The sequence below is a fragment of the Lutra lutra genome, chromosome 3, assembly GCF_902655055.1.
Source record: "Lutra lutra chromosome 3, mLutLut1.2, whole genome shotgun sequence".
Lineage (NCBI taxonomy): Eukaryota > Metazoa > Chordata > Mammalia > Carnivora > Mustelidae > Lutra > Lutra lutra.
The window spans coordinates 8226614-8250177 of NC_062280.1; the positions used below are offsets into that span (position 1 = coordinate 8226614).

The 23564-nt window shown below is 35.9% G+C and overlaps 1 protein-coding gene across 2 annotated transcripts in view; it reads right to left on the reverse strand.

Moving 5' to 3' along the window:
- Nucleotides 1–23564, reverse strand: part of DNAH7 (dynein axonemal heavy chain 7) — a 273847-nt gene that overhangs the window by 64753 nt on the left and 185530 nt on the right. For both annotated transcript variants that reach the window (XM_047720641.1, XM_047720640.1), the window contains 4 exons: nucleotides 14700–14854; nucleotides 5625–5815; nucleotides 1829–1962; nucleotides 640–975 (listed from right to left, as the gene is read on the reverse strand). In XM_047720641.1, coding sequence (XP_047576597.1) covers nucleotides 640–975; nucleotides 1829–1962; nucleotides 5625–5815; nucleotides 14700–14854 — 816 coding nt within the window. The remainder of the gene's footprint in view (nucleotides 1–639; nucleotides 976–1828; nucleotides 1963–5624; nucleotides 5816–14699; nucleotides 14855–23564) is intronic.

The window sequence follows — 23564 nt, forward strand, 5'->3', positions numbered from 1 at the left end:
AACTATTTTCTTTGTTCAAGAAGTAATTTCATGTTAGGTCCTATTCAACATAGGTTTCAATACCAAACTAAAATTCACCTCACTGATAATAAAATGAAATTTTATTCTCTTATACACTTACTGTCAAGGTCTTAATTCCTTTATTACAATAGCCAAGTATAAAATAAGGTATTTTATGTAAGTAAGAGTAACACAAATAATCACAGCAAGGTATTTTAAAAAAACTTGTTACTTGACAAAGTATAACTATGTATATATCAGAATGTACATCTGCAACTTTTGGAACGCTGGTTTACAGAGGGTAAGAGTCCTGTCTTTTAGGGGTATTATCTAGTCTTTCCATGCCTCCAATCACAAATACATTTTGCAAATGATCAACAGAGATAAATGTTTCCTCCTTTTAGAATTACATTATAATCCTATCTCCCAGTAAACGATTTCCTGGCAGGCTGAATTTGGTCACATCTATTCCATTTCTCACCCTCAGATTTATTTCTAGAACAATGATTAATCAAGTTCGCGTTAGCAGAGATGGCATACCCACACCATTCTGTAACAACAGCAAGAGCCACCACCAATTACTGCTACATTTTCGTGCATCGGTTAGTATTCCTACTAATCAGTATTTCTTTTACGTACCTTTTTGCTAAAATTTCTGACTTCTCTGAATTTTCAATAGACAGGATGTAAAGGTTAATAAACCAGGTCAGTGAGTATTGGTACATGGGCTCGATGTTAGCTAGATCAGCGATGGAGAAGAACAGGATGGTGGAATGGATGGCGATGGGCCGATAGCCCAGGCGGGTGCTATCAATCTTCTTCTCCGTCTCCTCGGCTACTTCCTGCTTTTGAGAAATCTCATTAGCCAAAGCCTTGGAGGAAGATAATATCTTAATAGCAGTTTCATCTTCTAATATATTGCCTTCCGAAGATGAAAGAACTTCTAAAATCTTGTCTTCTATTTCTTTTAACTGCCTGGAATAAAACACAATTTTCTCAGAAGAAAAAGAAATCATTTAAATTCCCTTCACGCCCACATTCTTGTCTAGGAAACAAAGAGCTTGGAACCTAAAGAAACGCATCATTTTGTGACAAACACCCATAACGGTGATGTTGTATAATTAATTTCTTATCTTGCAAAATGTCAAAAAGACAGGACTTTCTGCTCCACTTCTCTTCCCGACAATCATTTATGTGGTAACGGGAGGGAGAGGTATAACCGATCTGCTCTGCCATCAAGTATCTCAGCCTAAGTGAACTCAGAGTATCACTCCATTTATTTTCCAAGATTTTTCATGACTTCTAGAGCTTTACACTTTGTACCTGTGCTAGAGATAGTGTGAGCGGACAGCAGGATGTAGTGTGCTAGTTCAGAGAGAGAACATCAGTTACATTATGAATACCAAAACTTTTGTGCTAAAACTTTGTTGAATACTTGAAAATTCATTGCCTTGACTTGTGTGGGGTAGGCCTTCCAGTTCTTCTAGTGCCCGAGAACTTTTATGTAAAAATATACTCTTATGCAGGTTTCTAAATTAACATAGAGACACTGTAATGCCTTCTATTTTCCTCTTAATTCTCCCCATTCAATGCACCTACTAAATTCTGTGTTTTTTGGTTTTGTTTAGTTTTGTTTTTTAGAGAGAGCGCGTGCATGTGAGTGGGACATGGGGCAGTGGGGGAGGGGTAGAAGAAGAGAGAATCTTAAGCTGACTCCGTGCTCAGCTCAACCTGAGATCATGACCTGAGCCAAAATCAAGGGTCCAGCACTTAACTGATTGAGACACGCAGGCGCCCCAATAATTCTGTGCTTTATAATGTTTGTTACCTTTTGTTTTCGGCTCCCTGTAGTATCAAGGCTTGCTTTTCTTCTTCAAGGTCTGGCCTCTCTCGGGCCACCACAATTCCCAGCAGCTGATCTTGCATTCCCTCCGACGTGATCATGAAGTTGAGTAATGTTACCTGTAGTGGAAAAATAAACAAGAATTGCACCATTGTTTCTATTGAGAAAGCCTCCGCTTTTATAAGTTCTAACCTTAAAATAGACTCTATTTACTATAGTAGTATATGTGAAAAGTGGCAATTTGTAGAGATTATGATTACAGATACAGGCAAGTTTGGCTGCTGGATTAAAAACCCACCAAAGTTTCTCACAGGCATAAATGTATATTTCAAAGGGTTTTGTTGGGTGATCAGTTTATTCCTATTACAAACTGATCCAATTTCTGACAACTGTTTAATCCCCAAATCCATTAGAATCAGGTTGGAAGCTATCTTTCGTACTGGCTGGATGGGCTAATTTATGTTATGGATCCTGGTGGTGATCAAAAGTAAAGGAGACCTTAACAAGTGAGACAGGAGGAAAAAGAACACTGTTATTACTCCTCATGAGCATATATGATATTTATAATGTGATAATCATATTACATGATTTAAAATGTATGATATATAATGTAACATTACAATATGACCTATTAGATAATCACATTACAGTATGAACAGCCATTATTGTGAACTAGGAAATATACATTTTAATGGTATCCATTGAGGTGAAATCTATCAACACTTACTTTATACTCCTAGTATGTAATGGCTCTTACAGGCTCTGTTTCCTACATCTTAAAATTCCTCCTCCCCTGGTTGCTTCCCATAAGTGGGAAAGTTGGCATGCGGAGGTCTTTCACATAGCAAATAAACAAATAATTCATTCTGTTTCTCCCACAATCCCTTCAGCTATGGAATGATCTCTCTTTGTGCCTTCGCAACTATACTGTTGAAAATCTTATTTATTTATATACGCTTTTTGTCTCCCCCATCATTCCATTCTTCAGTGCTCTACAATCTACTCTCATCCCAGCCTCCATACACCCATCATGCTCCCAGCAATAAACTACAGAAACTCTTTGGTTCTGATCATCAGTGAACCCATAGGTCAACAAATGCTTACTTGACCTTGGTTTAATTCCAGAACCCCTACCCTGCACCCTGGCTCTTTTAAACATCTGTTTTATAATCTGCCTGCTCTCTGCCCTTGGGTCTTGAGCTCGGTTCTGTGTTTATGTCTCGAGCATCACCTTCTGTGCCTCCTTTCCCCGTGACTTTCATTTCTGCTATGGCTGATTTCTGGTGAAACCCTGTGCCCATCGGCTGTGAAGTGTCTGCCTGTACTTAGGCTTTGGCTGCTGAGTGGGAGACTCTACATGTCCCCACCTTTCCTAGTAAGAGAATTTGAGAATATTCCCTCCGCAAGAATAGGGTAATTCCATCTCTGTAAGAAAATATCCTACCTGCGATCAGAAAGTGTACAACAATTTCTTGCAGTACCCCTAGGAAGGTGACCCCCTCCTCTGCCCAAACTTGGCACCTTCTCCCTGGTGGTTTCCTCTTGGTTAAATTTGTCCCCCCCTCACTTGACCTGTGGTGGGCTTTGGATACCACTAGGGATAGATTATATGAGCATAATCATACATTTCAATGGGAGAATAAGAAATTCTTAAAATCAAGCAATTAAAAAAACTCATAAGATGTTATTTTGTAATTTTCTACTGCTTTGTCATTTATTCATGGGAAAAAAATAAAGCATTCAAGAGATTGTCCTCTTGACATGAGAAACCAAGGGCACAAATTATTGAGAGAAATGTATGTTTTATAACTTTTACTTCATTGTTTCAGACCCATGGAGGTATTCACTCATATTCCATTAGTGCTGTATCTTTTAAGATCAAGATTTTGTAAATCTAAGCATTTGCTCACAAATGACAATAAACATTTAAAGAAAATAATAACAAAAACATTTTAAATTATACAACATATGATTTCATAATTTTATTTTCATTTAGATTCAAAAGGATTATAGCAGCACCGTATCATCCCTTGGGTACTTTTGAAAGCAAAGGTACATAAAAGACCCTAAAAATAGGATTTAAAGGAAGTATTTTAATTTGTAAATGAAAGCAAGTAACTGCCTCACTATGTTTTCTAATCCCTGTTTAATCAATCCCAGCAATTAAAAATAATGAAGCAATAAGACACCCTAGGGATTGTAAGGATTTCAATACTGAATCATAGATCAGTTTCCTCCCCACAGCAGGTTATGGCTTCTATAACTAGTTACCTGTGAACTGAGAATTGTTAGTCATTTGTGAAATTTTCATAGATCTTACTGAAAAGGAAAAATGGTTTTCCATGTCATTTATTAAAAAAAAAAATGAACACAGTTTTGGGATTTTAACATTTTCTTTTAGGTTTCATACTTTCTCACTTATATTTAAAAGTTAAATAATAATGTTAATCATTAACACTCATATAACACTATGTGCTGGGACTTATTCTAAGCCCTTACATAGATTAATTTATTTAGTCTTCATACCACTTTATGAGATGGATAGTTATTATTCCTATTTTCTAGACTGGGGAATGGAGGGACAGAGAGATTAAATAATTTGGCTAATGTCACAACTGGCAAATGATAAAGCTAGGATTTGGACCAAGGTATTCAGGTTCAAATGGCTTCAGAATCCATGTTTAAATTACTACTAGATACTATCTCTCCTGATAGACAATACACAATTTTTAGGTGTTTAGATAACATTTATTTTAATTAGTTAAAATAGTGGTCAAGATTTTCCATATTTTAACATTGTATTTTTAAAACTAACCTCAAGGATTACCCCACTTTCCCTCAGTCTTCTTGGCTTCTCTGAATGTCCAGCCTAAAGTATGTCCCTAATTCTGAGCTCCTGTGTTTTCTTAGTCATAAATACAGTCACTTAACATACATATTATTTACAGTGAAAACCTCTTGAGAGCAGTTACCAGTTAATTCATCTTGGGGGGAATAAATTATGTCGTCTTTGTGCTTCCTCTGCCTCTGTAGACAGAGGCCTACATTAATTTAAATATTCCTAAAAAAGGACAGTTTTTGAACTCTCTGGTTAAATCTTGTCTCCATATGTAACTTTCAAAATCTAAATCAACATTTCTTAATGTCCTCTCTTGCTAGTTTCCATAAATGAAAGTTATCCCTCCCTCCCACACTCATTCCACAAACATTGACCAAGTGCCAACCTTACTGAGTGCCAAGATTTGGGAATAAAATATGGAATGACCTCCGGGAGCTCAGTCGCAGATCAATGTCTCAAGTAATTTTAGTTATTGACTAAAACTTTAAATTTTCTTGAAAGGACTTGCTAGTATTTTCAAAGAACCACTGATGAATATCAATTCTTTTAAGTAATTATATAAAGTCAGATAACAGCATCCTTATTCCAAGAAAGAAGAATGGATTTTTTAAAATTTCAGTGCCAAGAATTAGCATATTATCATTTATTACAAAGGGGGTACATATATATCATCTATTCTTAACAATGAAATTCTAAGAGTAATATCAACTATAGGAATTAGATTCTCAGAGTTTTTTTTTTTCCACTTCATACTGAAGTCTCCTTTATTACTCACATGCACACAAAAAATAAACATTTGGAACTATTACAGCAATTTCAGGAAATGCCAAACAAGGACAAAATCTATTTTTCTTAGGAAACCCATCCTTCTTATGCCTTAGGAGGAAAATACAGTCATTGATTGTAAAATTCAAGAGAGAAATATTCACTTTAGATACTGGCCTTTACTGACGTTTCAGGAAGATAATGAGGATTTCTTAGCTTTGTAGTAATATAGAAGCGGAAATCTGGTGCATATTCAACGGTAGAATCCCCAAGTCGGATACATGTACTCCCACCCTGCTTAAAGGTCTGTTTCAGTAGAAGAGGCTCCAGAATAGGATCTAGTTCTTCTCCAACATTTTCTAGCAACACTGGCGTGGAATCAGAAAAAGATGCCATGTTATTTTAAATATTGACTGTAAACATTCAACCCCCCAATTCTTTCAGCCCCTAGATTACTATTATTCCTAGTTACCTATAAATTTATTTTTGTCTTCTGAGTGTAAGGAAACAGTGTCATAAAAAATAATTGGGTGCCTGTGGGATGGGCTGAACTGGTGGGTCTATCTGGTCCTTTTGCACAATCTTCCATACTTCTTGGCTATGGTCCTACTCAGGGCTCCCCACCTGGTCTGCCATTCACTATGTGCCCAACTACAACGGTGGGCAGGTATATCCATCTGAGACACCAGACAATAAACATTTCAACTTATAGCTATTTAAATGGTTATTGATTTTTAATTAAGAAAGTAACTCGAGCTTATTGTGGAACATGAGGAAATGTAGGAAAGAATAAAAGTGTTAAATAAGGAGGCCATTAGGCTGAGTTGGCTCTAATGCTACAGTGACCTAAGGAAGCAAACCGGAATCTAAGCTTATTAAGGGCTCAAGGTCACAAAGTCAAAATAAAAATCCTAAGGATAACAATCAAAAATAAAAATAAAAATCCTAAGGATAACCAAGTACAAGCAGCCAATGAGGTTTTAAGCTATTGCCAGCCAAATAATTTCCTTTCTTTTCTCCCTACTTCCCCCAGCTCTGGTCAGTGGAGCAATCTAACCACATCCAAACTGGCAATGCCCAATTCCAACCAATTTTTGCTCAAATAAACTCTTAGAATGTTTAGTATGGCTCAGCTTATCTTTTAAATATTTTACATAATTGACTCATACTCATATGTGGTTTGATAGAAAAAGGACACAAAACTATGATAATTTTTTGTTGAATAAATTTTTTTGAATTTTTTGAATAAATTTGTTTGAATAAATTTTCTCTTCAGTATTTTATTAATCTTCTATGCACAATTGAGACTAAACAATATATCTAATTTCGCATCCTAATTATTTTGCTTGACATTATACCATAAATATACCAGTTAAAATTAATAAACACGCTTTTAATTACTATATAATAGTCTCAATATTAATTTTATCTAATATTTTAAGTCAATTCTCTACTATTAGATATTTCAATTGTTGTGTGTTCTCAATATTATAAATAGCACTGTGTACAAAAACTTTGTGCTTAAATATTTTCTTATGACAGCATTCTAGAAAGGGAATCCTTGGATGAAAGACCAGTGACATCGTTAAGGCTCATGATACATTTGCCAAATTAGTCTTACGTGTTGGAGTTTGGGGGTGCTATTGCAGCCAACCTTGAATAATGGTGTTTTATGTAAGTCCTTTGAGGGCCTAGATGTGCAGTCTTGCTGGGAAAGGGGAGCTTAGGGCATCCGGATGGTGGGTATTTGAACTTCTATTGCCATTAAAGTACAGACATACTCTACTCCTTCCCAGAGGTTACACCTGGCTAAATGAATTCCTAAAATTGTCTTGCCAATTTCCTTCACTGCTGAGATCTTAATTAACCAAAGCTGGCATCTCAGATGATTTTAAAATTCATTCTCATTTTCTGCTTGAATAAAATGATTATTTTTCATAGTTAAATAATATGAGTGCATTATAATGGATTAAATACATTAATCTATTATTTAGATTGCTTCCATTTTTTCTGTTGTTAATAATGCTACAGTGAATATCTTTTTGAAAAAACCCTTGTGTTCATCTCTGATTACTTAATCAAGCTGGAGTCCTAGAAGTGCAATTAATTTAAAGGTTATTTATATTACCAAATTGCTTTCCTGAATGGCTGTAGAAATTTCAGAGTTGCAGTGAGCACTCCTTTTTTTCCCCTTTTTAAACCTGTTTTTATATAATATTGTATTTATAAATGCCAGGCACCATGATGACATTTTATTTTCTCACCCTCAAATGTTTTAAATAACATGGAATACTGTTACCCCATTTTTACATGTGGGGAAACTGGGGCAAGGCAACGGAGCTAAAATTTCCAGTTAAATCAGCTGGTAAATGACAAAGCAAACACTTGAACTGATCAGGGTGGCTACTGCCATGGCTTCCTTAACCACCATGTGAGATGGACAGCATTAAATACTGTATTCATGACTCGTAAAACTTGAAAGGTAAAAATAGTTAAAATTTGTATTCAAGGCTTGATGTTTTGGATGCTCTTTGTCTAATTCTATTTTCCCCCCTCTGGACATTATCTATTAGTACACTGGCCCATTCTCCTATTGTGTATGTTCTTTACAATTCGGTACAGCTCCAAGTGATAAAAAACCCACAATGACTGTGACATGAGAAAGGACTTTATAGCTCATGTAAAGGGAGCCCGAGGCAATCTGTCCAGGGTGGGAAGGACCAGTGTGTGAAACAGAAAAGGAAAAACATCCTTAAGGAAGATTTCCTGAGGATCACAAATGGCACTTCCACTGACACCTTGACGGCCAGACCATAGTCACATGATCATATGCAATCACAACGGAAGTTGGGGAATTCCTTTAACTATGAATGCAGTGTTGCCCATGGAAATACAGGGAAACCAATAGGTATTGGGGAACAAATATCGTTCATTGTCATAAAGTGCTAGTTTTTAAAACTTTATTTGTATCTTTTAACATTGTTGTAACAAATAGCTCCCATTTCCTGGTTGTTTTCAAACAACCAGGTTTGTTTACACTTTTTTTTTTTACATTTTTTTCTTACTCGTAGAAATTTTCAAACCTTGGTCAGGGGCGCCTGGATGCCTCGGTCAGTGGAGCACCAGACCAGCTCAGGTCATGACCTCAAGGTTGTGAGACTGAGTCCTGCATCAGGCTCTGTGCTCAGCACTGAGTAGGTTTGGGATTTGTGATTCTTTCCCTCTTCCTCTGCCTCCCTGCCACCCTGTCCACTCATGCTATGTCTTTAACATAAATAATAAAATCTTTTTAAAAGTTTTTCAAGCTTTGTTCAAAAGCAAAAAGAACAGTATGCTGAACTTGATATACAAATCTTCCTGCTTTGACCCTTGTAAATTTAGCCAAACTTCTTTCATTTCTTCCTCATCTCACCCTAGATTATTTACAAACAAACGTTAGATATCATAAAACTTCACTTTCAGACATTTGACTAAGTACCTCTGAAAGGTAAAGACTATTTATTTATTTGAGACAGAGAGCATGAGAGAGAGAGAGAGAGCATGAGAGGAGGAAGATCAGAGGGAGAAGCAGACTCCCTGCTGAGCAGGGAGCCTGATGCGGGACTCAATGCCAGGACTCTGGGATCATGACCTGAGCCAAAGACAGTCGCTTAACCAACTGAGCCACTTAGGCACACAGGTAAAGATTCTTTTTAAAAAATTTTCGCAGCCAGGGCACCTGGGTGGCTCAGTCAGTTAAGTATCCAACTCTTGATTTCTGCTCAGGTCATGATCTCAGGGTTATGAGACTGAGCTCCACGCGGGGCTCCCTGACCAGCAGGGAGTCTGCTTGAGATTCTCTCCCTCTCCCTTTGCCCCTACCTCTCCCTGCTCTCTTTCTCTCTGTCTCTAAAATAAATAAGTAAATCTTTTAAAAAATTGCCATAGCTTAAAAAAGATAATTCAAAATTCAAAATCTTAGCAAATATATGGCAAGGAATAGGCTTCCACATTGTCTTAAAATATTTTATTTCAATTTAAAAAAATTTTTAATTTATATTTTAATAGGCTCCACATCCAACATGGAGTGCAAACTCACAACCCTGAGATCAAGAGTCATGTTCTACCAACTGAGCTAGCCAGGTGCCCCGACTTAAAATATTTTGATTACAGTTTGATTGCTTAAATTGGGATACAAATTCCATAAATTCTAATTGCCCAACAGTCTCTTAAGTTTGATGTTTCTTGGCTTAGCTTATAAATTTTAGAGTCAAATATATGAATATTTTTATCAAGTGTGTATTTTTTTAGAAAGTTTCTTCTCAAAGACAAGTTAGTTATTCCCCTATGTTCTTTTAGCATTTATGTCTTCTATTTTTGCCTTTCATATTTAATTCTTCAATTCATCTAGAACATATTTTGGTCTGAGGTAAGATTCTGACTTAACACATTTTTCCACAAAACCACTTCTTCAACACCTTTTGCTGAATAACCTACCATTTCTCCATTGGTTCATAACATTTACTTTATAATGTGTTAAAGGCTTACATGTATTAAAATTTATTCCAGAACTTATTTGTTAATTGAAAACTCACTCTTCTTCTGAATTTTTATTGGCTTTTTCATTTATTTTTTCTAGGTTAACTTTGGCATTATTTCTAAAATATGTATTTCTGAAAGAGTGACATGTTTATAACATTTAATTTTCTTATCAGACCAAATGAGATGTCCTACTCAAATTGTGCTTTTCTGTGAAGTTTTGTCATTTTTTTACTATACATTGTTAAAGTCATGCTAAGTTTTTGCTTTATTTGTTTCGCTTCCTATTCACTGGTTGGCTAGAATTACTACACACTCAACTTTTTCTCAGTTATTTTTAAATCTTGTTTTTGGAATATATCTACTCCATTAAATTCTTTTATTATAATAGATTTTTAGCTAATTTTCTTTGATTTTCTAGATGAAATATATTATCTACAAATATTATTTCCTCTTTCCAAATGTTATTGCACTCTCATTGTTTCTTATATTTTATTGCACTGAAAAGAACTTTCCTAATAATGTTAAGTGACAACAGTGATACTAGATACCGAATTCTCATTTTTATTTTTACATGATCAGATTTTTAAAATCTATTAATTTTCTAGAATAAGATATGAACTGGAAATCCTGTTTATGAAGTGTTACAATATTTAAACTTTGCTTAATTGCCTCAACATTTATTAACAGAAATTTTTGGATTAAAATCTCATCTTTAAATTATTTTTCCCTAAAAATATACAATTTCAGCCCCTACACCAATATGTTTCCTATTTTGAAATGGAATTAAGAGTGTCTAAATTTATATGTATGAGTCTCTTTAAAGGTAAAATACATATTATAAAACTTAAATATTACACACTTGATTCTTTTCCCAAAAAGTGAAAATGTATTCCTAACAGAATCAAGTCTTATACCTGTTTTCTGTAGCATCCTGATTTCAAATAAATCTGTTCTCAGAATTGAATATTTACTACATTATGAGCCTCAGTGAGAAATCAAAAATATTCTAAACTTAAGAAACAGGAAAAAGAACAAAAATCTATAGGTACACAAATTACCCCAGAATGTTATCCTTAATTTAACTATTTTATTTTGACTCCTCTAAATTTTAACTAGATCAAAATATGTTTCATGTTAAAATACAGGAGCAAAAGTTAATGAGACAGGCTTTTCTTCATTTTTCTATCATCAAAGTTAACCATATACTGATTTCCGTAAAAACCTGTCCTTGTTTCCAAATGTCAGCTCATCCTGCATTTGCAAACCTAGTGGGAAGCCAACATTGGAGACCAAACACATGCTGCTAATGTCTTTTGAGTAAGGCAGAGCATCTCACTAAACACAGTTATCCTTCCTAAGAAAAATATAAAGGAGACCCAAGTATTCCTTTCATATATAATTCTCCCTTATGACAGCAACTGATACCAGGCTTTTATAAAATGATGAATTATCTACATTATTCTATGTCAGACTTCAAATTTATAAGAAAAAAATCCTCTGTGTATTTCTGCTCAACGATATAGCATTTTGCACCCATTTTGAACCACCTACTGGGGACCCTCAAAGAGCTTGGAGGTGAGAAGCAAACAGTTACGTACATAATCATAAGGGCAATAGTAGAAATTTGTAAAAACTTCACTATTGGCATTTCACTGGAGAGGTAGAGATGTCATAGGAAGAGAGCTGTTTGAGCTGTGTCTTAAAGGCTGCCCTTAAACGAATTCACCAGTGGATGGAAGAACGCAGAAAGCCAAGAGATGGGAAGCGATGCCAGGTCCTACGAACTCCCTGCTCCTGTGCACCGTATCCACCCGTGTTACGACTCTCATCACACGTGTAATCACGGTCGCCCTCTTGAAACCAATAAGCTCCCAAACAGCAGAGACCAAGTCTGTCTTGCTCATGCTATGTTTTCAGCGGCATGTAGTAGTTGCACAACAAATATTTGTTAGGTGAGTGCAAGAACAAGCAAGGAGCGAAGGAGAGAAAATTAAATCAGAAATAGTTTTGCACGTTAGACCCAAGGGGGAAAAGAAAGCGAAGTGCTAGGAGATAAAGGAAAGGCAAGCTCAGGTAGGACAGATGTTCTTAAAACAAAGATTGTTTTTTTCATAGAGTGAATGAGAAGTTATTCAGAGATTTTCTATACCAGTTGATGTCTTTTTAAAATGTTGTCTTATTTTTCCAGCTTTACTGGGGAGTACAAATAAATTGATTCATCAGCAATATTTATATGATCAATATTCTATGCACACCTTATTCACTGATGTAGCTAATATAAATGTATCTCTATTTTCTAGAACACGGCTTTCAAACTTTTTGCAAGCAGGAGGATGCTTTTGTTTTTCCAAAGAGGATATTATCTTAAAACTTAATAGAAACGAAGAAGAGGGAGGCTGCTCTGGCTGAAGCAGAGGCAGGTGGACGAAGGAGGAGAAAACTTTTGCCTTCTCCGCCCAGGCTTCCAGCAAGGGATGATGCATCAAAAGCCACTGTTCTTGAATTGGCCAATGTCTATAGTAATTTTTAAATGGAAGTCTTTAACTGCCTATGTTTTAAAACTGTAACAGTAACCAATTCTTTTACTTGAAGTTCCGATACAAAAATAGTTACAAAATCTGCCATCTGTTACTCTTTCTATAATAGTTTTAAAATTTTCACCTTTCTCTGATGACTAATGTTTGAAGGTATTGTAAATAATTACTACCCATTTTTAAAGTAGTTCATCCCCAAAAGTAGGTTAAAGCAACTGCGAGTGGTCCAGTAGACATTGGGCAAAGGCGGGGGTCTTGGGGACTAGTTTCAGCACTGCCCTTTACTGGGGATACAATCTTGGTTAAGCCAAGTAACTAACATTCTCAAGCACCTCATTTACTTTGTTGATTAAATGAAGTGATTGGAATTACTATTGGATTTCATATTTTTATGGGCGCAACTCCAAGCAAGAAATATATTTTAAATTTTGATTAGGCACATATATACCTTAAACTCCAAAAATTTAATGAACTAATGCTTACCTTGACTCCATGCTATGCAGTGTATTTTATTTTATTCTGTTCTACTGTATTTCATTGAAAAATGCTGGTCTTGACCCACTAAAAGTTGACTTTCTCTCCCACAGTTTGGAAACGTCTATACTGATTGTCTCCATGGCCCTTTCTTCCCTAAAATTATGGAACACTAACAGCAAGATCCATGACTGAGACTGTAGAATTCCAGAATGTTAAGCACATGGTAGATGCTAAATGACTGTTTATTTTTTAGCGTATCAAGGAAATTTGACTAAATGAAATCAAGTAATTTTAATTAAAGTATTTAAGGTACCAATTCTTTCAAGATATTTTCCCTATTTCTCTGAGTTCTTGTAAACATCTGTGTCTTTTTTGTTGTGCTAATATAATTAAATATAATACGAATATAACTAAAAGAGACTATGCACACACCACATAGTAAATCTCCAACTAAGAAACAACATACATTGAATTTATCAGACACTACCAGAAGTACCCAAACCACAGTAACTCATTTCCTTCTCACACTATCTGGTCAAAGTACCAAATGGGGAAACTGAGTCTCAGATCATTGAACTAAACAAAGAGTAACAGAGGCAGGTACTCCAATTCCAGAGCTAGCACACCTACCCATAAGAGCACAGTGGTTCTAACAAGGGTTAGTGACATATGCCCACTTTCTATGTTTATTACAGTTAGCTATACTACTATACTATGCATATTGTCTATACATACCACACATACTGTCTGATACTATTAAACAAGAAAGATATTTGAGAGTAGAGCTGTTTGCCCTTTCTTGTGACACCTCTGTCACCATACTCTAACACCAGTTGGATGAATGAAATACCATTTGCATGTGTGTCTCCCTGTCCGTATACACAAACACAGACTTTGTAGGTAGATTTAGTTTTTTCATTCCATGTGAATCCTAACAAACCTAAAATTTATAATATTTTAAAGATTAGCCCATTATTAATATGCAAAAATAAAATGTCTGTAAGACTACCTGCCTGATACGTTTGTTATCATTCTTCCAAGCAGTATTAGCTCTAACGGCAACTGGGATTTACTCAACTCATCCTAAGGATAAATACGTTGTCATTTCATAATGTCCACATGTATTTATTTGGTCAAGTAAATAGCCAAAATTTGACAGATAACATAGATTTAAAATGTGACAACCCCAATTTACTCAAATCGTAAATATTTTGACAAATGTGACAGGTGCATGGGGCTTTACTGAAAAATTCTGTCATGTTTCTCATCTCTCCATTGTGGCAGATAAGAGCCGTGCGAAATGTGTATTCACTTCTCTGCCACTTTGGTAGGACAATCGAAGGAAGAATAAACACACAATTGGACTAATGTTGTGTTAAAATACCTCTGGCATATCAAGTGGTCCTTTTAATTGTAGTAGTGGAGTTATAGCAAGCACTAAGAATGGCAAAGCACAGACAAAAATGAAAACAATTACATAAGAGGATGCATCACAAATGAATCTTGGGACAAAGAAAACAGCCTAACCCACGAGAACAAAAATCTCTCAAGTTCCTGGATAATTATCAATAAGTAATGAAAGACATAACAAAGTCATTATTTACTGAAGATGAGTCTGACACAAATATCTTTTTAAAAAAGAAAAAAACCTATATCCTTTTGGGTGAATTGTGCCCTCTCCAGGCATTTCCTAACACACACTTATTATTCACATACTTACCAGGGGTACCAAACTGGATGCAATTTTCCAGAGTCCTGACATAGTCAGGATCATTTAATTTAACCACGTGAAGACTATTGGTTTTTTCCATGTTTTTGATCCATTTGTTAGCCTGACCTTGAGGATCTATCATCAGCGGCCATCTTCTTGCATTCCTGGAAGACGGAAGAAAGACAGCGCTGGCCAAGTTATGATTTGTCTCCAGGCTACTTAGCCGTGCACACATCATTTTCTCATTGTTTATGCTTTACAGTAATGTTTTACTTTTTAACTTATTGTGAGAAACTGTGATCTTATAGCAGAGACGTTTAGACTGGGCAGGCTATTAAAATGACATCTCTAAAAAATTCACCTGGCAAACACAAGTTTCTTTTACTCCTTTTGGAAAACTACCATTCTCTAAAGGTTAAATTACATTTTTGGGAAAAAAAAAAAAAAACTTGCCACACTTGCTAGAATGAAATTCATTAACCATCATGAATACTGCAAATCAGGAAACTCTAGCTCTTCACCAGGCCCTGCCCTTCATTAATTACTCCTGTGACCCTGAACAAGTCACCTCCATTTCTTGGCTTCGATCTGCTATCATTTGTACATGAGGGAAAGGAGAAAGGATTGAAACATCATCTCTCTCTTTGAAATCTTGACCATGAAAGATATAATGGTTCTTAAAAAAAAAAAGATGAGGAGCTAGATTTTAATCATCTAACCTTCCTGGACCCTAAAGTTTCAACACAACTGTTGATCTGGGACTTGTTTCAAACACTTGTATATTTAATGTCATATTTGTAGCTTACTACATATTTGTGAGCTTCCTACAGACAGAAATATGTTCTCTCGAAGTCAGTTTTTGCACTCTGGGTGAGCTCATTCTTCCTGCTCTATTCTCACCTCCCCCTTTTATGATAAGAATAAGAACAGTAAACCCTGAGCCAGCCAGGTTTTCTTCCATGGTGTTGTGGGGTCAAACAGAGTTAACCAAGATCTGCCATCGCCAAATGGTATCCAACCATCTAACTCTCTGTCCTGTGTGAAATGGAATCAGCATTAAGATTACTGTTCCTTCTCTTGGAAGTTTTAGTAAACTTTACAAGCCATAATTTTGGCCACATTCCTACAGATACTGTCATACTCTTCAAGAGTGAGCACAGAAAAAGTACACAGATTGTTAGAAGAGTGAAAGGAGAAAATAAAAGGTGATTGGGGCAAAAATAAAACAATGTGGGGCTAAAAATTTATTTATTTATTTGATTTCATCTCATTATAGTATGAATTTAGAATTTTATTGGGTAATCTGTCCCAAATAGAAGTAATCATGCCTTTTAGCATTTAAGTTATAACCTGGCATAAAACATGTACCTTTATTATAAAGAAGATAGTCTAGTCCTCCAGTATTAGCATTACGCGATATAACAGTCAGCTTGAAATGGAATGATTCCCTCTTATTTCCGTTGCTTCTACAATTTTTAACCACAATACCCATGTTCACACTGTTCCTCTGTACAAAATGCACTTCTTCCTCATCCTTTCATGTTCAAGCCCTACTCACGTTTCAAGGTCAGCTCAAATGGTATGCAATACAGAAAGTACCACAGACTGTCTTAACAGAATTTTTTTCCCACAGTTCCAGAGGCTGGAAGCCCAAGATCCAGGTGCCAGCGGGTTTGGTTTCTCTAGAGGCCTTTCTCCCTGTCTTGCAGAAAACAGCTTTCTTGCTGTATCCTCACATGGGCCCTCCCCCTGCAGGCATTCCTGGTATCTCTGATTAAAAGGACACCAGTCCTATTGAATTAGGGATCCACCCTTATGACCTCACGTATCCTTAATTACCTCCTTAAATGCTCTGCCTCCAAAGAGTCACACTGCGGGTAATATTGTCAACATATGAATGAGGGGTGGACAATTCAGTCCATACCATAATGTTAATTATATTTAGTAAGAAATGAGACCAAAAGAGTAGTGTAATATCTTAAGTGTAATCAACTAATAAAAAGAGAACCATATCCATAAGGGAGTGAGAAGGAAAATTAGAAAGAAATAAAACTTATAAATATGTAAGTTCCATTCTGTCACATTTTAGAAGTATTTTTAAGTTGGGAGGATTATGGTGTTAGCATTTATGCTTCCCTAAAGAAACTGAATGACTCACTCTTCCTTCTGTTGCTTCCACAATTTTTAACCACAATACCCGTATTCACGCTGTTCCTTTGTCCAAAATACACTTCTTGTTCTTTCACATTCAAGTCCTACTCATGTTTCAGGGTCAGCTTCAATGTTATGCAATACACAAAGCCCATCTCGGTCTCTTTTCTCTCTAACCTCTTTAGCGGTTCATCTGTATTACATTTGTGATACTCTGATACACTGGTCATAATCTATCATGGCAATTTTATAATTTGCTAATGGTATCACTCATCTGAACTGGTTATTCTTTGAGGGAAAGGTCCACCGTGATTGTTCTTTATCCTTTTTCCCTAGATCAAATAAGTATGATAATCTTCTGGGAGATAAATAATAAAAAGCATCTGGCAAACACATAGGTTAACGGATTCTAAAAACAGGTATTTTCCAAGCAGTCATCCCTGCATGGGGAATACCAGGCCAAAGTACACCATCTCAAATTTGGAGGAAAGAATTCTGGTGCAGACCAACCTGGTCTAAGTCCGTCATAACATTTATCTTCCACTGATTATAATGAAAAGTTCTGAAAAAAATACCAAATTTTACTTACAGATTCTAAAAAGCAAATAGTAAACAATAAATGGGAAGGAAGTTAAAACTTGAGCAATGGGGGCACCTGGGTGGCTCGTGGGTTGGGGCCTCTGCCTTTGGCTCAGGTCGTGATCCTAGGGTCCTGGGATCGAGCCCTGCATCGGGCTCTCTGCTCGGCAGGGAGCCTGCTTCCCCCTCTCTCTGCCTGCCTCTCTGCCTACTTGTGATCTCTCTCTGTCAAATAAATAAATAAAATCTAAAAAAAAAAATTAAAAAAAAAAAAAAAACACCTTGAGCAATGACCAGTAAGGGGGTAGTCAGTTTCTTGTGTGTTTGTCATCATTGTTTTTTTTTTTTTTTTCCTTCTATCTTCTGGCTTTGGTCAAAGAACAGGCCTAATGGGGGTTCTGGGCAGCAGGTACAGGTAGCAAAAATTCAAACTGGAGGAAAGAAATCATGCATGAGCCAGAGAGTGGACAGTGGGGGCAGGGGAATCTCTTTTTTCTTCTGCCCATGTGTCCAGGTCTACCCCAGCAGCAGAACTGTGATCCCACGAAGCAGCATGAAGAAGCCTGGGTAGTGCAGGCACTTACTACATCGAGAGAAGACCAGTCTCTCTGGGTAACAGAGCTGGGCAAAGGGCCCTGTGCCATGCCTGGTGTGTAAGGCTGTCTTAGTCTGCTCAGGCTGTTACAACAAATGACCACAGACTGCGTCGCTTAAATAACAGACATTTTTCACAGTTCTGGAGGCTGAGAAGCCCAGGAATCAAGGTCTTAGCAGATCCAGTGGTTGCTGAGGGCCCCCTTCTGGCTTGTAGATGGAGCCTTCTTGCTGCCTCCTCACACGGCAAAGAGCATGTCTGTGTCTCCTAAGGGCATTAATCCCATTCAAGACTCCACCTTCATGTCCCCAATAACCTCCCAAGGCTGTACCTCCAAATGCCATCACTATGGTGATTTAGGCCTCAACATATCAATCTGATAGACACAAAGATTAAGTCCAAAGCAGGAGGAACCCCAGAATTTTCCTTTTTCCCTCTTGCCACTTTGCCCCAAGTATGGACATATGTTGTGTGAAAGAGTGGGACGCTGAAATTCTGAGGAAATGTCATTATATTTGACAGAAAAATACAGAGAAATGGGTCCCTGGGATATGGAAAGTAAGGGAGAAATTCTGGAGGAGACAGACCCAAAGAAAGGATCCCCTAATTCAGACACAAGTTCTGAGCTCACAGCCAAACACATCCGGAGAAGCATAGCAGACACTTCGGGCTACAATATAAACCCAAGTCCCAGACTAACTCCCGAGCAACGCATGCAGAGAAGTGTATCTAGACAGCATAGCAAAGGCTTTTAATTATGACCTGACACTGGAAACATCATCCCCAGAAGGAAAGCAACTGAACCTAACCAAGTCAATTGACTACTAAAACAAAAATCAGTTTTATCTGGGAGATTTTAATAGGAACCAGAATTTCATTTTCAAAAGGTCCAGGACAATCCAAAATTACACGATATACAGAGAGCCAGAATATGACGAATTCTCAAAGAAAAAGCAAAATGCTAGAATTACTAGAAAAAAACTTGAAAGCAGTTATTATAAAAACCTCCACAAGGTAAAGGTGAACATTAAAAAAAAAAAAAACAAATGGACGGGGTGCCTGGGTGGCTCAGATGGTTAGGCACCAGACTCTTGATTTCTGCTCAGGACATGATCTCATGGGCCGCGAGACTAAGTCCCATGGCGGGCTCCGTGCTGAGTGGGGCGTATACCTGAGATTCTTTCTCCTTCTCTCTCTGCCTCTCCCCCAGATTGAGGGTTTTTTCTAAATAAATAAAATCTTTAAAATAAATAAATAAATGGAAAGAGAGATGTGTTCAGCAGAGAGACAGAAAAAAAATAAAAAGAACCAAAGGAAATTTTAGAACTGAAAAATATCTGAAATAAGAATTCCATCATAAGGATTCAATAGCAGGAAGAAGATGACAGGAAAGTCAGTGATTAAGACAGATGCGCACAAATAATCCAAACGGAACACTTAGAGAGAGAGAGAAAAACCAGTTAAAACAAATAGAGCCTCCAAGACCTGTGAGAAAATACTAAGAGGCTTAATATTCATGTGATGGGGTCCCAGGAGAGGAGAAAAAGATTAATACAGAAAATATTTGAAAAAATAATGACTAATACTTTCTCAAGTTCTGTAAAACACATAGATTTACAGTTTCACAAAGCTGAGCAATCCTCAAAAAAGGAGAAACTAAGAAGCAAAAACAAAAATAAAACACACAAAAATGCACACGCACCCAGATACACTGTAATCAAACTGCTAAAAACCAAAGATTTGAAAGAATATTTTTGAAAGCTGCCAGAGAAAAGTGATATATTACAGATAGAGGATAATTATTCAAATGACTGCAGATTTCACCTCAGAAATCATAGAGCCAGAGCACACTAGAATATTCTCAGTAGAATGAAAAAAAACTGTCAACACAGAACTCTATATCCACTAAAAATATCTCTCAAGAATAAAGGCAAAATAAAGATATTCTCAAGATCAAGGAAACTAAGAAAATTCTTTGCCAGCAGATTTACTCTAAAAAATTCTAAAGTTCTTCACTCTGAAGAGAAACGATACCACAATAAATTTTAGAAAGAAAAAAAAGAGCAATGAAATGGCAACTATAATAGACTATTTTTCTCCTCTTAATTTTTTAAAATATGTATAAATATTAAGACAAAAAACATTAAGTTGGGTGGAGCTTCAAAGCACACAGACATAATACATATGACTACTGTAACATAATCAGGGGAGGGTAAAGGAGGCCTACATGGTTGCAAGCCTTCTACATTTTAATTGAAGTGGTAAAATATTATCTCTAAGTAGACAGAAAATTTGTACTAAAAAAATAATGCAAAGCATTATAGTGAAAATGGAATGTTAAGAATTGTGGATTATTCAAATAATCCAATAGAATGAGAAACAGAGCAACAAAAATCAGAGGTAAAAACAGAAAAGAAAATAATAAAATGGTAGATCTAAATTCAATTATACCAACCACATGAAGTATAAAGTTGTCTAAACATACTAATTAATGGAGAGATTATCAGAAAAAATATAAGCTCTTACTGTACACTGTCTGTCTACAAGATACAGATACTTACTTTAAGATTTTTATTTATTTATTTACAGACAGAGATCACAAGTAGGTACAGAGGCAGGCAGAGAGAGAGGGGGAAGCAGGCTCCCTGCCGAGCAGAGAGCCCGATATGGGGCTCCATCCCAGGACCCCGAGATCATGACCTGAGCTGAAGGCAGAGGCTTTAACACACTGAGCCACCCAGGTGTCCCCAGATACTCACTTTAAATACAGTAATATATTTATATTAAATAAAATCATGGTAAAAGATACACCACGCAAACACTAATCAAAAGAAAGCTGAATTGTGCATAGACTTCAGAAGAAGAAAAATTATCAGGGATAAGGAGAGATATTATGTAATAATAAAAGGGTTAATTTATCCTGAAAACATAATAATCCCTATGCATCTGACAACACAGCTCCAAAACACATGAGGCCAAAACTAATAGAACTGAAGGGACAATAAGTAGATAGCAAATTAACAAGGATATGGAAGATGTGAACAGTACTATGACACAACCCAATTTAATTGGCATTTAAAGAATCCTCTACCCATTAATAGCAAAATACATTTTTTTTTCAAGTATACATGGAGCATTCACAAAGACAGACCATATTGGTACCATAACACAAACTTCAACAAATTTAAAACAACTGGAATCATACAATGTCTATTCTCTGAATGTAATGCAATTAAGTTAGAAATTTAAAAATAGCAGAAGATACCTTAAAATCTCAAATGTTTGGAAATTAATATGTTTTTTAAAGACCTACAAAGAAGAAGTCTCTTGAGAAATTAGGACATATTTTAAAGGCAATGAAAATATAACATATCAGAATGTGTGCTATGCAGCTAAAGCAGTGCTTTGTGGGAAATATACAGTGGTAAACACATAGATTAGAAAACAAGAAAAGTCTAAAATCACTAACGTAAGCTTTTGCCTCAGGAAACCACAGAAAGAAGAGTAGTTTAGGCCAAAAACAAGCAAAAGAAAAGAACAAAATAAAAAGTAAAGCAGAAGTCAATAAAATGGAAATCCAAAAAGATGGAGAAAAACCAATGAAATGAAAGCTTTATTCTTAGATAGGATCTGGAAAAATTATCAAACTATAGCTTGACTGATCAAGAAAAGCAAAGAAAATGCTAATTCCCGATATCAGGAATGATAGAGAAGATTATCATTACAGACCCTGCAGAGATTAAAAGGATGGTGAGGGAATACTACAAACAACTCTATGCCCATAAATTTGACAACTTAGTTGAAAGGGACCCATTTTTTTGAAAGATAGAAACTACCAAAACTCACTTAATAATAGATAACTTGAATTTTCCTTAACTATTAAGATAACTTCAACTCTTTTAAAATTGAAATCATGGATAACATCTCCCAGCAAAGAAAGTTCCAGGCACAAATAGTTTCTTTGGTTATTTCTGCAAAACATTTAAGGACCTTAGGAGATAATTCTATATAATCTCTTCCAGAAAATAGAATGGGAGAAAACACTTTCCACTTTGTTTTATGAGGCCACCATTACCTTGATAATGAAAATGTATAGACATTAAAATAAAAGAAACCACATAGCAATATCCCTCATGAACAGAAAAATCTTCAACCAGTATCAGCAAATTGAATCAGAAATATATAAAAGGAGAATAGATGAAGACCAGGTAGGGTTTATCCTGGAAAAGCAAGGCTAGTCAAATGTCAAAAAAATCAATCAGTACAGTTCACCATATTAACAAACTAAACTTAAAAAAATATATCTCAGTAGACACAGAACAAGCGCTTAACAAATTTAATATGCATTAAAGATTAAATCCCTAGCAAACTAGCAACAGAGGGAATTTCCTTACCTGATAAAAAGGATGTACAAAAAAATCCTACAGCTGATAAAGTAGGTCATAATGAAAGGCTAATTCATTTCCCCTAAGATTAGAAAAAGGCAACAGTGTGCAATTTCATCTTCCCTGTCCAACATTATATTAGCCAGTGTAAATTATATTTATATAACAAATATTCTTACACTTGCCAAAAAAGGTACTTGACAGTACAATATGCCAAGAAAAAGAAACAAAAGGCATAATATTAGGAAATAAGAAACGAAACTGACTCGATTTGCAGAGTACATCTCTGTACAATATCCTAATGAATCTATGTAAAAGATGCTAGAACTAATAAATGAGTTTATCAAGGTCATAATGTATATGGTCAATATTCAAAAATCAATTGTTTTTCTAATACTAGCAATGAACAACCGAATAAACTTTTTTAGAGTACCATTTACAATAGCTCACAAAAATTAAAAAGTACTGGATATAAATCTAACAATGAAATACTGATGAAAGAAATCGAAAGAGAGCTATGATAAAAAGTTTCTGCACAATGAAAGAAATGATCAACAAAACTAATAGGCAGCCTACGGAATAGAAGAAGATACTGCAAATGACATCTCAGATAAAGGGTTAAGATCCAAAATATTTAAAGAACTTATTAAACTCAACACCCAAAAAACAAGTAATCCAGTTCAGAAACAGCCAGAAGACATGAATAGACATTTTCCAAAGAAGACACCCAGATGGCCAACAGACACATGAAAAGCTGCTCAACATCACTCACCCAAATCAAAACCACGATGAGATATCACCTTACACATATCAGAATGGCTAAAATTAACACAGGAAACAACAGAAGTTGACAAGAATGCCAAGAAAGGGGAACCCCCTTGCACTGTTGGTAAGAATGCAAACTGGTAGAGCCACTGTGGAAAAAAGTATGGAGGTTCCTCAAAAAGTTAAAAGTAGAACTACCTGATAATCAGCAATTTCACTATTAAGCATTTATTAAAGGATACAAAAAATACAGATTCAAAGAGATGCATGCACCCTGATGTTTATAGCAGCATTATCAACAATAGCCAAACTATGGAAAGATCCCAAATGCCCATCAACTGATGAATGGATAAAAAGGTGGTGTGTATACACACACACACACACACACACACACACACA